General features: G+C 34.2%; 1 protein-coding gene and 1 long non-coding RNA gene across 2 annotated transcripts; one reads left to right on the forward strand and one right to left on the reverse strand.

Moving 5' to 3' along the window:
• Positions 1 to 291: 291 nt before the first annotated feature.
• LOC110267074 (uncharacterized) lies at positions 292 to 2948 on the forward strand. The gene is made up of 3 exons (XR_002354400.2): positions 292 to 437; positions 664 to 817; positions 2732 to 2948. It is a non-coding gene; the product is annotated as an uncharacterized LOC110267074 (long non-coding RNA).
• An 8472-nt stretch (positions 2949 to 11420) lies between these two features.
• LOC107616583 (putative glutathione S-transferase) lies at positions 11421 to 13128 on the reverse strand. The gene is made up of 2 exons (XM_088498253.1): positions 12728 to 13128; positions 11421 to 11895 (listed from the first exon to the last, which is right to left on the reverse strand). Exons 1-2 carry the CDS (start codon positions 13061 to 13063, stop codon positions 11566 to 11568), a joined length of 666 nt encoding a protein of 221 aa, XP_088354379.1. The 5' UTR covers positions 13064 to 13128; the 3' UTR covers positions 11421 to 11565.
• Positions 13129 to 15353: the final 2225 nt, after the last annotated feature.

Genomic DNA, 15353 nt, shown 5'->3' on the forward strand with positions numbered 1-15353 from the left:
AGCACTCATGCCTTGAGTGCTCGCTGTAAACCCCGAGTAATTAGTAAATAACGAATCAATAAATTAATTATTTTTCTAGAAAATTAGAAAATAGAATTTTATAGTTTAAGGTCATAGAGAAAATTAAAACAAGAATTTTGACAACAATTTTAAAGAATTTGGCCCAAGGTTGGGCCAAACAGGTCGAACCGATTGAACCGGGCCCATATTGGGCCCAATTACCCAAGCCCAAGTATATAAAGGAACCTTCCTCATTGTTAATACTTCAGGTTGCAGAGAGGAAGAGTGAGAGCACGGTGGGTTAGGGGAAAGAAATGAAACCCTTGCTCCAAATTCATTCAATTCCACATAACTTTCAATCCGGAGCTCCGATCACCGCACCGTTTGCGGTCACACGACCGCAACGTCGAGCTCTACAAAACCCAGTGGTCAATTAGGTAAGAAATCCACGTTTTTGTTTTCAATTCCCTCTTCCACAATTTCGAATTTAATGTGTAATTATGTTGGATTTCACCTGAATTCGGTGTTTAGTTTCGAATTAACTCGCGGGTATTGTTGGGTTCAGCTTATTGAGGCTGTGGGTAAAGTAAGCACCCTCAATTCATTTATAAAATATTGAATTAGTGAACTCTATGTTAACTACAGTAAATATTATGATGTTAGATTGAAATTGGTTGTGGATTGGAGTCAATTTGAGAAATTGGAAGCTAGAGGATTAGCTTTGGAGGCTGGTTATCATTGGTGAGGGGGCTAGAGTTGTGGAGGTTGTGGTTCGGAAATGTTTGAGGTGTTTTGGGTTATCAAAAAAATGGCCAAGGTATGGTTTTGGTTTCTCGTATATAATATATAATGTGTCGTGAAAACTTAGGCTAGTTGACCCATAGGATAAGTTGTATTGATTGTTGGTTGTTGAATTAAATTGTTGATTTGTGTTGAATATGAATTTTGGCAACTGATGTTATAGTGAGAATATATTGATACATGATGATTTTAATGATGAATGATGAGTATGATGAGAATGAATATATATATATATATATATATATATATATGTAATGAATTATTGATGATATTTTTGGGTTATGTTGGCTGTGAAAGTAACCCTAGATAACTGAAGAAAGGCTGAAAATATAATTTTGGAAGGGATATAAGTTCAAATGTGAGTTATGGTATGTAAGGATGTTGAAAAGGGCCAAGGCAGAATTTTCAACATAATTGACAGTAGAATAAACCAGTTTCTGGGAGTAGACCAGGCTCTATTTTTAAATAAAACTATTTTTTCATGAAATTTTAATGTGTTACGAGTGTCTCATAAAAATTTCAGAATTTATTGAAGAGTGGTTTGGAAGAAATGAATTTTTAAAAATTGATGAATTCTGCAGAAAATTCCATTTCTCTGCTGCAGAAGTACCAACTTCCAACCTACCTATTTTGCAATTCTGATGTGCTTTTGGACTGAAACCAACGGCATTTCTAAGCCTTTTGAGCCCACAATCTAAAGTTTAAATTTTGTGTCAAAACGCTTTTTAATAAATTAGTTATGTTGCAAAGAGTGAGGGTAGTTCGCTGGATTTTGAAAATAGATTTCTAAAAGGCAGGGCTGTATTTCTAAGCTCATAACTATTTCATGTGACATGGTATTAATCTAAAATTTAGTTTTCCGGAAATAAGGAAGAGTCTTGTTTAAGAAAATGAATTTTGAAAGGCAATGGGCGAGAATTGGATTTTTAGTGAATTTAACAAATCTACCGCTCCTGCTATTCCTTGCTGTATTTTCTCAAAAACAATAACATCCTTTTTAAGCAAAAACACCAGTTTTAACTATGACCAAATTACCTTAATACCAAGATTTAGCTTCTAAAATAGTAGTATTGGGCCAACCAAGTAAGGCTTAAGTTCAATGGGTGATGCGGAGGTATGTATAATTAGGCGGTGATGCGGAGGTATGTTTTGTAGTGTTGGTGATGTGGAGGCTTAATAGAGAGAAATGAAATGAGAAAATATGCATGAAAGAGATAATCTAAACGAATATGTAAATTATTAAAAGTGTATATTGAATGGGCCTTGTGCCAAACTGCTAATGAGAAAGTGCCCGCCTAATGGATAGCCTGAGATTGCTAATGCGGGAATATTGGCCTAACTGATAGCATTGTTCCTTACTATGATACACATTGAAATGTTATTATAATGAGGCCTAATTGACACGGGTAACCATGATGCCAAGGTGTCTAATTGACACAGTAAAGAGACCATATTCGGGGTTCACTCCGAGTAACGTCAGGTTGCGGGTAGACAACTGACGCATGAGCTCATGGCCTGCGCTAGGAAAGGCATGCATTATGTACATTTGTATATTTTGTTTGAGCGTGCATTATCTTGGCTTGCTTAATTGTTTATACACGTTAATTGCTAATCGCCTACTTGTTATATATGCTTTCTGTATGTGTTTGACTTGTCTGTTTTGTCTGTCTATGCAATTTTATTGGAGTTGGAGAAATGGAGGAAAGGCGAACAGATTGAGGGTTTTGATTAGATGTTGATCAAGTTTAGAACCTTAGATACCTACCCTCGTTTATTGTTTTAGCTTTAGTTCCTTAAGATTTATAATCCGATTGTCGGCGTTCTAGGATTGCCTTTGGCTTTCCCAGGACCTTGTTTATTATATATGTGGGCACCTTAACCATACTGAGAACCTCCGACTCTCATCCCATACAATATTATTGTTTTTCAGATGCAGGTTGAGAAGCACCACTCTGTATTCTGGAGACACTGACGAAGCGAAAAACTCTTGGGATTCAGGGCCGTATATTTATGAATGTATATAGATTCTCCACCTTGTATTTTATGTTTGTCCCTCTTAGAGGTTGACTCGGAGAAACAGGTTGTCATTTTTTGCTTTGGGTCATTTTGGGATCCTCTTATGTATATACTTGTATGTTCTGGCTGGTTTATCTTTGCGAACTGAGTTGGAAGCCTTGTTAATTATACCTTTGACACTCCCTTTTTATTATTCATACACAAATATCTTACGTTTCCTCGTACGCAGGTTTTTGTTTACGTGAGTATTACGAATTTTGTTTTAAACTTTTCTTCAAAGACTCCTAGATATAAAACTTTTTCAACTATATTATATATATATTTTTTATTTTTAGAGATCGTAATACCTCACCACCTCAGTTTTATGACTTAAGCATAAGACTTTGTGTGGTAAGGTGTTACATTATGGTATCAGAGCAGTTCGTTCCCGTAGAGCCTGGGAAATAAACTGACTATACTTCTGAGCAAACTCTGGCTGTGTGTAGATGCTATTTAGGATGTCTGCTTGACTTATATAGCATAAATGTTCATGAGCATTACCTTTGGAGATTCGAAGCACTAGACTTTAGATATTAAGACTGATCACCTTAATATCAATTGTTCGGTGTGGACAAGACCCAAATGGCGTCTCGTGGATGCGAGCGAGGTTGTATGATTGATCTTTAAGCTGCTCTGGAGAATATAGTTGCTGCTGTGTGAGCTACTATTGAAGGAATAGAGCGGATTACTTAGGAATTGTGATGGAGGCGATAATGGATTAGGTAGTAGAGATTCCTAGGGATTAGGACTCTTGCAGCTATGGCAAAGGTTAATAACATTTAGTTAGAAAGATGGAGAGATTCAGGGAATGTTCTGGCAGAGTAAGTGAACGATTCCGAATCTTAATGGCTAAAATCAGAGTAACGCTGCGGAAGCACAGTGATTTTGGTGACTCTAGAATAGTGATGATGAGAGGAAGAAGTTGTGAGGTATGAGCATGATTCAAGGATTAACACAAGATCGAAGAATGTAGAGTGAGAAGGTGTAGCTTAGGTTATACCATATTAACTCAAAATAAGATATTAAGGAATTGTTAGCGAGTGAGATAGCTGAGAAAGCATTGAGATTAATTTCATTTAGAAAGAACCCTTGAAGGGTAAGGAAGTTGTACTCATTAAGAGAGTTAAACGAAGCTAAGAGTGAGACAAACGGGTTTAGCTTAGGCTTGAATTGGGAATAAGATAATGCATTAACGTCCGAGAATGGTAAAATGAATGGTAAGAAGTCAGTTGAATCTGAGGGGGCATATATGAAGATTTGATAGCGAATTTTCGAGGACAAAAATTTCTGTTAAGGGGTAAGATATAAACCCCCGAGTAATTAGTAAATAACGAATCAATAAATTAATTATTTTTCTAGAAAATTAGAAAATAGAATTTTATAGTTTAAGGTGATAGAGAAAATTAAAACAAGAATTTTGACATAAATTTTAAAGAATTTGGCCCAAGATTGGACCGAACGGGACGAACCAATTAAACCGGGCCCATATTGGGCCCAATTACCCAAGCCCAAGTATATAAAAGAACCTTCCCCATTGTTAATACTTCAGGTTGTAGAGAGGAAGAGTGAGAGCACGGTGGGTTAGGGGAAAGAAATGAAACCCTTGGTCCAAATTCATTCAATTCCACATAACTTTCAATCCGGAGCTCCGATCACCGCACCGTTTGCGGTCACACGACCGCAGCGTCGAGCTCTACAAAACTTAGTGGTCAATTAGGTAAGAAAGCAACGTTTTTGTTTTCAATTCCCTCTTTCTCAATTTCAAATTCAATGTGTAATCATGTTGGATTTTGCCTGAATTCGGTGTTTAAGTTTGAATTAACTCGTGGGTATTGTTGGGTTCAACTTATTGAGGTTGTGGGTCAGGTAAGCACCCTCAATTCTTTTATGAAATATTGAATTAGTGAACTCTATGTTAACTATAGTAAATATTATGATGTTAGATTGAAATTGGTTGTGGATTGGAGTCAATTTGAGAAATTGGAAGCTAGAGGATTAGCTTTGGAGGCTGGGTATCGTTGGTGAGGGGGCTAGAGTTGTGGAGCTTGTGATTCGAAAACGCTTAAGGTGTTCCGGGTTATCGAGAAATCGGCCAAGGTATGGTTTTTGTTTCTCGTATATAATATGTAATGTGTTGTGAAAACTTAGGCTAGTTGACCCATAGGATAAGTTGAATTGATTGTTGTTTGTTGAATTAAATTGTTGATTTGGGTTGAATATAAATTTTGGCAACTGATATTGTAGTGAGAATATATTGATACATGATGATTTTAATGATGAATGATGAGTATGATGAGAATGAATATATATATATATATATGTAATGAATTATTGATGATCTTTTTGGGTTATGTTGGCTGTGAAAGTAACCTTAGATAACTGAAGAAAGGCTGAAAATGTAATTTTAGAATGGATATAAGTTTAAATGTGAGTTATGGTATGCAAGGTTGTTGAAAAGGTCCAAGGCAGAATTTTTTGCATAATTGATAGTAGAATAAACTAGTTTCTGGGAGTAGACCAGGCCCTATTTTTAAATGAAACTATTTTTCTATGAAAGTTTAATGTGTTATGAGTGTCTCATAAAAATTTTAGAATTTATTGATGAGTGGTTTGGAAGAAATGAAATTTTAAAAATTGATGGATTCTGCAGAAAATTCCGTTTCTCTGCTGCAAAAACACCAACTTCCAACCTACCTAATTTGCAATTCTGAGGAGCTTTTGGATTGAAACCAATGGCATTTCTAAGCCTTTTAAGCCCACAAACTACAGTTTAAATTTTGTGTCAAAATGTTTTTTAATTAATTAGTTATGTTGCAAAGTGTAACGGTAGTTTGCTGGATTTTGAAAATAGATTTCTAAAAGGCAGAGATGTATTTCTAAACTCATAACTTTTTCATGTGACATGGTATTAATCTAAAATTTATTTTTCCGGAAATATGGAAGAGTCTTATTTAAGGCAATGGGCGAGAATTGGATTTTTAGTGAATTTAACAAATCTACCGCCCCTGCTATTCCTTGTTGCATTTTCTCAAAAACAATAACAGCATCCTTTTTAAGCAAAAGCACCAGTTTTAACTATGACCAAATTACCTCAATACCAAGATTTAGGTTCTAAAATAGTAGTATTAGGACAACCAAGGAAGGCTTAAGGTCAATGGGTGATGCGGAGGTATGTATAATTAGGCGGTGATGCGGAGGTATGTTTTGTAGTGTTGGTGACGTGGAGGCATAATAGAGAGAAGTGAAATGAGAAAATATGCATGAAAGAGATAATCTAAATGAATATGTAAATTATGAAAAGTGTATATTGAATAGGCCTTGTGCCAAACTGCTAATGCGAAAGTGCCCGCCTAATGGATAGTCTGAGATTGCTAATGCAGGAATGTTCGCCTAACTGATAGCACTGTTCCTTACTGTGATACACATTGAAATGTTATTATAATGAGGCCTAATTGACATGGGTAACCGTGATGTCAAGGTGTCTAATTGACACAGTAAAGAGACCATATTTGGGGTTCACTCCGAGTAACGTCAGGTTGTGGGTAGACAACCGACGCATGAGCTCATGGCTTGCGCTAGGAAAGGCATGCATCATGTGCATTTATATATTTTGTTTGAACGTGTATTGTCTTGGCTTGCTTAATTATTTATTCACGTTAATTGCTAATTGCCTACTTGTTATATATGCTTTCTGTATGTGTTTGACTTTTCTGTTTTGTCTGTTTATGCAATTTTATCGGAGTTGAAGAAACGGAGGAAAGGTGAAGAGATTGAGGGTTTTGATTAGATGTTGATCAAGTTTAGAATCTTAGATACCTATCCTCGTTTATGGTTTTAGCTTTAGTTCCTTAAGATTTATAATCCGATTGTCGGCGTTCTAGAATTGCCTTTGGCTTTTCCGGGACCTTGCTTATTATATATGTGGGCACCTTAACCATACTGAGAACCTCCGGTTCTCATCCCATACAATATTTTTGTTTTTCAGATGCAGGTTGAGAAGCACCACTCTGTATTCTGGAGACACTGACGAAGTGAAGAACTCTTGGGATTCAGGGCCGTATCTTTATTTATATTTATGAATGTATATAGATTCTCCACCTTGTATTTTATGTTTGTCCCTCTTAGAGGTTGACTCGGAGAAACAGGTTGTCGTTTTCTGCTTTGGGTCATTTTGGGATCCTCTTATATATATACTTGTATGTTCTAGCCGGTTTATCTTTGCGAACCGAGTTGGAAGCTTTGTTAATTATACCTTTGACACTCCCTTTTTATTATTCATACACAATATCTTACGTTTCCTTGTACGCAAATTTTTGTTTACGTGAGTATTACGAATTTTGTTTTAAACTTTCTTTCAAAGGCTCCTAGATATAAAACTTTTTCAACTATATTATATTATATTATATTATATATATATATTTTTTTTTTATTTTTAGAGATCGTAATACCTCACCACTTCAATTTTATGACTTAAACATAAGACTTTGTGTGGTAGGGTGTTACACTCGCTCCATCGTTGCCCTAATCGTGCTGTAAATCATCCTCTCGGAACACCTTTCCTTTCTACAAACACTAGTTCAAATCAAATAATATTGTATATGGTGGTTTGAAAGTACGTGGTGGCTCAACCCTTATGAATGGTGGCTCTGTTTTAGTGGATCCATCACAAATTCACTAGCACGAGCTGAGACGGAGCTATGGCTAACAAAGGGTTCAGAAGCATCAGGCCTTTCTTGAGAAAATTGAAAGAATGCTCCAGTCTCCCTTAGTACCTGAGGCAAACTGATGTCATCAAATGGGTTTAACGGACTGAAGGATTCTTCTGTTGGAATTACCAATTGTGGTATGTATGATTTTACTTGCGGCTGTGGTTGTGGTGGGTAAAAGGAAAATAAATGTTGCTGATAAATCAGAAACTGTTGATGTTGCTCATAAGCTGGAAACTGACGTTGGAGCTCATAAGCCAGAAACTAATGTTGTTGCTCATAAGAGGGAAATGGCTAATGTTGCTCATAGGGGGAAACTGATGTGGTCTAGGTGGGGGCGGGGTGGCGGCAGTGGTTGATTCGTCTTGGGGTCTGCATACGAAGCTCTTTTTGACAACCTTAGGTGATTGCCATACTGTTGTGTGTACCAATCATAGTACATCGAGAGAGAGTGAAAGTCGACAATTTTGTCTCTTGTTTGCAGCATATTATAGCACTAGTTGTTCCACATATCGACCCAAAGTCTGTTTCTTTCCTTCCTGTCATGGCACTGTGCTCGAATCAACCGCCTGCAGTGAGCTTCTCCAATTCGGAATGCTTCCTTTGGTGAAAGTTGTACAAGCCCGAATTGGCATTTCACTCGGTCTATTGGGTACCATTCTATACACTCGAATGACACCAATAGACACTTTGTGGAGCATATCCACAATTATAAGGATAGGTCCTCAGGGACATTAACTCTTATATATGGCTGCCATATAAGCTGAACAACAATAAATACGACGATAATCAATTAAATTATTAAACATAAAAACTTCTTAAGAGAAATCATTAGCACGTACATCGTTCACACTCATGTGATCTAATTATTACCTAAATTGCATCGTAGACCATGGCACATAATCTCTTAATCGATGCCAGTGACTCTACCTAAATTAGTTTATGTTAGTTATAATAATAATAATAATAATAATAATAATAATAATAATAATAATAATAATAATAATAATAACCATTACCATTGCCCACTTGGAATGCCAAAAACCAGAAGCTCACCTTGAGGAACAGGCGCTATCCACAACATATCTTCTCATACCTAAACAAAGAGAAGAATAAGGGGGTCATTCATCTCTTTACAGTTATATTGCGATGCAAGGCACAATGACTTGTATAGATGTGCCAGACAAGCTGTCCCCAACAATGTTATAAATGTGATGGAAATCTCGAAAAAGAGGTAAAAACTTTGAGTTAGCAGAATTGGTCAATTTGTCTAAAAACACAACAGTTCTAAGCAAGCAGAATATGTGAACCCAGACATATTGCTCGATAAACTCTTGGGTGTCTAATGATTTGGTGTCTCTTCATTGTCGGACCCATGCTAGGTTTATCTTCCCCAACATGTGATCACGCAGACCGGGCTGTCTACCAAACATTGCTATGCAATTCTCCACCAAGAACGAGTGACTGCTGTTCGTTCTGCCTATCACGGGGTCGTTCCTATTGATCGGCAGGCCAAGAATATGTATCACGTCTTCTAGGGTCAATCAGTTCGCAAAATGAAAGGTGAAATGTATGACTTTCCAGCTTCCATCGCTCTACTAAAATACTCAACAGTCCATAATGTCCTTCTTTTTGCCTAATCATGAAACGTGATGAAAATCAGTTGACGTTAGGGCGGCTATAGTGATCTTGTTGTAGGTTTTCAGCGAATCAAGTTTGTCCTCCTAATTTTTATGTTGCATCTATACTAATTTTAAAAAAAATGTAAAATTTAGACCTAAGAGGTAAAGCATTATGGTGCGCGAATTAGGATATTCGCACAACTTAACTGGCAAGTGCACCAGGTCATCCAAGTAATGCCTCAAGTGAGTGAGGATCGATCCCACGAGGATTATCAGATTGAGCAACAATGGCTATCTAGTTGGACTTAGTTAGGCAAATAGAAAAGGGATTTGGTAAGTCAAATTCGTATAAAACAGTAAATAAGCTAGTAAATAAAGCAAATAAGGGTTTGGTGTAAAAACAGTAAGAGAAAACAGTTAAGGTTTCAGAGATACTTATCTTTCCGGATTAAAAGTTCTACCAACTATTTTTAACAATGTATGATTCATTCCATGGCAAACTGTAAATGTCTAAATCTTAATCTCTTAGTGATTTAGCCTCTTCTAATCTTCATTAACTACCACTCTTGTGGTTACTTAATTCCGATTAGAGGGTTAAGTTTAAAAACTAGTTTATAGCTATAAAAACCATAATTACCCAAAGCTAATACGATTATATGTCACATATCCCAATTAGTTCATATAATTAGTAATTTAGGAGGAATTTGTTTTCAAGCTGTTGTTCAAGCGAGATAACTCTCTCGAGAATCACAAGAACTTAAGTAGAATAAGGGTCATATTCTCGTTCCACCCAGATTTATAAGATTAAGAACGAAAATAATCCTTGAAACTGAATCAATACATTAATTAAAATAAAAGAATAATAGTTCTAATCTATAGAAATAAACAGAGCTCCTAACTTTAACCGAGAGGTTTAGTTACTCATGACTTATAAAGAAACTAGGGTTCTGAAAACGTGCGGAAGGAAGATCCTAGACCTAAGTGATCTTTTTCCTTTTATAATAATCTAATTTGATTTGAAAATAAAATAGAATAATAAATTCTAGGCCTAAAATATTTTTTTGTAAATAAAATTACAAAAAAAATTAAAATAAAACTAATAAGTGCTAAATCCACTTGAGAGGCCCAAAGAGGGAGTATCTGGACTGCTGTTGGCGTTTAACGCCAGTTTGGACGTTAAACACCCCAAGGGGAGTGCAACGTTGCTGGCGCTAAATGCCAGGTTGGGCGTTTAGCGCCCTTGGGGGGGGGGGGGGATTCTGGCGCTGCATTCTGTCCTTCTTGGGCGCTAAATGCCAGGCTCGACGTTTAGCACTAGATTTGGCAGTGATTTCAGAAGAAAAGTATATACTATTATATATCGTTAGAAAGCTCTGAAAGTTGATTTTCAAACGCCGTTGAAACCGCATCAATTGGACCTTTGTAGCTCAAATTATGCTCGTTGGAATGCAAGGAGGTCAAGGTTGACAATATCTACTTTCTTCCTTTGTTTTTGCACAAAACTCTGCCAAATTCGCTCGAATTTTACCTGCAATCATAAAAATACCAAAACAACTCAAAGTAACATTCAAAGAGAATTTTTACACTAAAATATAACAAAACTTAATAAAATCTAACTAAAAATAACTAAAAAATGCTAGAAAAAAGGTATAAGATGATCACAAAAAAAAAGTATAAGATGATCACACATCACATTACTTAGAGCGACAACATCTGAGTTATTTTGGATGCATTCAGTGCATCATCTAGTTCCTCGTCAATGGTGGTTGAAGGTAGTTGTGCTCTTCATTAAATCTAAATCTAAATCTAAATTTTTGATAAGAGTAAATAGATAAAAATATGCATAAAAGAGTTTGACGTAGATAAAAGTATACAACAAAGTTTATAAATATCAAATTATATCTAAAAAATTGATTTTAATAGACAAAAGTACATCTAAAATAATATTTTTGAGTGTAAAAGTATATAAACTCACTAACGATATAATATTTTTGTCCATCTAAAATAATATTTAAAGTGTACTTTAATATTTATGATCTTTTAAGTGTATTTTATTTTGTCTAATCTAAATTATTTTTTATATATTTTTATCTATTTATTCTTTTGATAATGCCTGCTTAGCCACTCCTAAGCTTCATATTATAACTAAACCAAATTCTACTAATTGGTTTTTTTAAATCTATCCACACATGTTACATAATATATCCCAATCTATTCCATAGATGTTTGATAATGATTTAAAACGAAACCTAATTGATTATTTGAAGAAATACAGTAAATTCAAACTTTTATTCTACTTTACAAACACAATAAGACAACAAAACCAACAAATGTTAGCACTTGGTAATATAAAGAAACAACGACGTAGTGATTATGACTTCTTAGGAAGATGCCAACCTCCTCCTCTCCATGATAGATTTTATGGTAGCTGACATTTTTTCCCTGTCAGGGAAGTTTTCTTTGATGATTGAAATATTCTTGAAATTATCAAACCATAAATGTAAGAGAGGGAACCTTTCAGCTACTAGGACCTTCTCTTGTTTAATATCTTCTATAGTGACAAAAAATGCGAAAAGTGATCCAATAGCTATGTCCACAATGTTAATTTTGTCTCCACCGAAGAATTTCCTCTTATCAGCTAAGCAATGATCTTCAAGGACTTTGAAATTTTCCAAGGCCTTCTCTACGTCCTTTTCTTTCTGTGCAGGAATCTATAGTATAAACGTTAATCCATTATTATTATTATTATTATTATTATTATTATTATTATTTGTGTATAGAAAATTATAATATGGTAGAAAGTTAATTAGCATAAGAAATTATAGAGAGCTAGAATATTGTTAGGGATCAAGTGCCAAAAAGTTCTTGCTAATATCGTCAGTTCAATTGTATTTGGATTTTATTTCTGATATAAAAATAATGAGACAGAAAAATAAAAAAAACTAGAGATGTATTTTGATCTTGATTTTGAAAAATATGAAAAATATAAAATTTTTTTATACATTTAATTTTGAGATTTAGTTAACGTATATCTTTAAAACACAAATTAAAATTACTATTACTAGAAATTTTTAAAGTTTTATTTTAATAATAAATATATAACAAATACACATTAGAATTTTAATTATATATTTTCTATATAAATTTTATTAATTAATAAAATTAACATGTATTCTCATCTAAATTGTTTTTTATCTTTAAAAATATTTATATAAAAATATTAAGTTTAAATTTTCAATTTATTATTTATTTATTAAAATAAAAAATTAAAAACTTTTACCAATATTAATATTAATATATGCAGTAGTACATGCATGTTAGTTAAATTCTATTGACAAAATAAATTTTTAGAATTTACCAATTTTGTACTCTAAAAGACTTTTTAATATGATAATAATAAAAAAAATTTAAATATTTTTTTAATAATTTACAATAAAATATATTTTTATAGTATTCTAAAAATATTTCCTATGTGGTTAACAACACCCAGAGAGTTGAAAGCACTAATAACAAAGAACATAAATATTATTTCTAAAATCTTACCATTTGTTCAGAATATGCAACCCAAAACATTGCTTGAGCTCTCTCATAGGGATCAAGAGGGACCAATGGATTCTGTGGCCATAACTCATCAATGTATTGAACAATGATCATGGACTCACAAATGGGTTTTCCACCATGAACAAGCACTGGAGTCTTCTTATGCACAGGGTTGTATTCTAGAAGTTGAGGACTCTTATTGTAGCGATCTTCTTCAATGTTTTCATATGGTAGACCCTTCAACTTCAGGGTCCATACCACCCTCATCGTAAAGGGACTATACCAAAATCCATGTAACTTCAAATTTTCCATTTTTGTGTTTAATGCCACCTCCTCCATCTGGAGTGTTCAAGATTAAACCTATAAGAAATTTAATATAATATCTCGAGTAGTCTTAGTTGATTGTATTGGTCAACTTGAATTTTTCATTTATTAATTGAATTTATTTTATGCAATTAAGTCTCGAAACGAATAGTCCAAAAAAATGTATTTATAAATAAAAGAGTTTAATTAATACGTGTTTTTAAAATATATATTAAATTGATTATTAATAAAAAATTTTAAAAGTTTTTTCTAATAAATATACTATTTGAAAATTAAGTTTTATATTTTTTTATGAAAATATTTTTAGTTGATAATACATGCTAGTTAATTAATCCTGAATAAAAATGAAAAGTAAGCTTCCTCGATCCCTCATCCTTCCTAGGAGTTTGTGATACGTCCTAATCTTATAGTAGTGAAGGTGGAGAATTTTGATTTTTCTTTGTATTTAGAAAACTCTAACTTTTAAACGTCAAACTTCTCGTGTTTCATATTAATTTATATTTCATTATTTTATAATTCAATATAACTTTTACTTCAACACTCGAATTTTTACGTTTGCTCATATATAAAAAATTATATGTAAATTATATATATGTACCTAAAAAATCAAATTAATAAATTATATATATATATATATATTGTTGATTATATAATTTACTTTTCAATGTTGAAAGCAGCACATTCAGGGTCCAAAGTGGTTATGGTGGTCCTCCAAAAGTTTTTTAAAAATTTATTATTATTATTATTATTATTATTATTATTATTATTATTATTATTATTATAATATGAAGAAATGGTCAAATTAGTCATTAAAAAATTATTCATCCTTTAAATTAGTTCCTAAAAATTATTTTTAATCAAATTCATTTTTCAAAGATTTTAAAGTTGGTCATTTTAGTCTTTCCGTCACTTTCGTTACTAACGGCATTAAGATTTATTGATGTGACAGCTTAAGTGATATCACAACACATACCTAGTAGTCCCAATAATTGATGGCTAGTATAATAAGTTTATGAAATTAGATCAAATCAACCCCAAATTGAAGGATTCTAATACTTGAAGTTTTTTCCTTAATTAGGTTTTGATTTGATCTCATTTTATAAACATTAATAATTTTTAGCGCTATCAACAACAAAAATGACAGAAGGACTAACCTAATTAATTTAAAATCTTTAAATGATGAATTTGATTAAAAAAATCTTTTGGAACTAATTTAAAAAACAAATGATGTTTTAGAGATGAATTTGATCATTTATCTTTCTCTCTCTATCTATCTATCTATCTATCTATATATATATATATATATATATATATATATATATATCACTGATTAATTACATATTAATATATTAGATATAAAAAATTATATGTAAATAATTCAATATGTATGATTTTATTGCAATATAGCAGCAATAAGGAATTTTTTAAAATAAACAATTTAATTATTTTATTTATTGAAATATGTAATTTGTACCATATTTATCAATTTACATTACATGATGTTCGGTAACTCGGGTATCAGACGATTCGGGGAGGTTGTTGGGTTGGAGAGGTGGGGTATCGCCTGGTTCCGGATTGCGGGGTTGGAGCTGGAGCAGTTGACGTCCCGAGATCCTGGTGTGGAGAGGGGGGTGCCACCTGCAAAGACACTCCGACGCTCTAGTCAGTCAGGTGTGCAGGCGAAAAAGCGGGTAAGGTGATATGTGTGACGTACCTTGGGGGAGGGGGTAGGACCCTCCCCATATATACCGTGTCAGGAGTGGGTCCCACAAGGGCAGACCCACCTTCCTCGAAGCTTCCCAATACAGCTGTAGCAGAGAGCTGTCAAGGAAGCGTGTCCGGGTCGATGGTTGAGCGTCTCGCGCCCGACCGTTCGGGTCGTGTGGCCTATGGGTCGGGTCGGCACGCATGACGTTTGGGCCGGGCCGTAACAGTACTCCCAACGCGCCAGCAATGCTCGTGAGTGACGTTGGTGGTGTGTTATGTCCTTTCTGGTGCGTTGTGGCTAGGTCAGCCGCTCGTGGAGAGGACGTGCCTCTTGCGCGCGTGTCTGTTTGTTGCTGGGGATAACCTTTCGTCGGCTCGTTCTCCGCGTCAGGCATTTAATGCTCATAATGAGTTATTTCAAAACCCTGAGCGCAAAGACTGTTTTTCCCTTTGCCTTTCGCACTTCTTGAGTCAGTTTCCTAATCCCCCAGTCAGTTTTGTATTTCGCTTCCACTTCATTTCCTTGTTCTTTCCACTTCCATCTTCTTCCCTCTCGAATTTTCTACTGCTATTTCTGTGTCCTTGTGCATTCGCCCCT

This window comes from Arachis ipaensis, chromosome B9 (assembly GCF_059453495.1).
Source record: "Arachis ipaensis isolate K30076 ecotype BB chromosome B9, ASM5945349v1, whole genome shotgun sequence".
Lineage (NCBI taxonomy): Eukaryota > Viridiplantae > Streptophyta > Magnoliopsida > Fabales > Fabaceae > Arachis > Arachis ipaensis.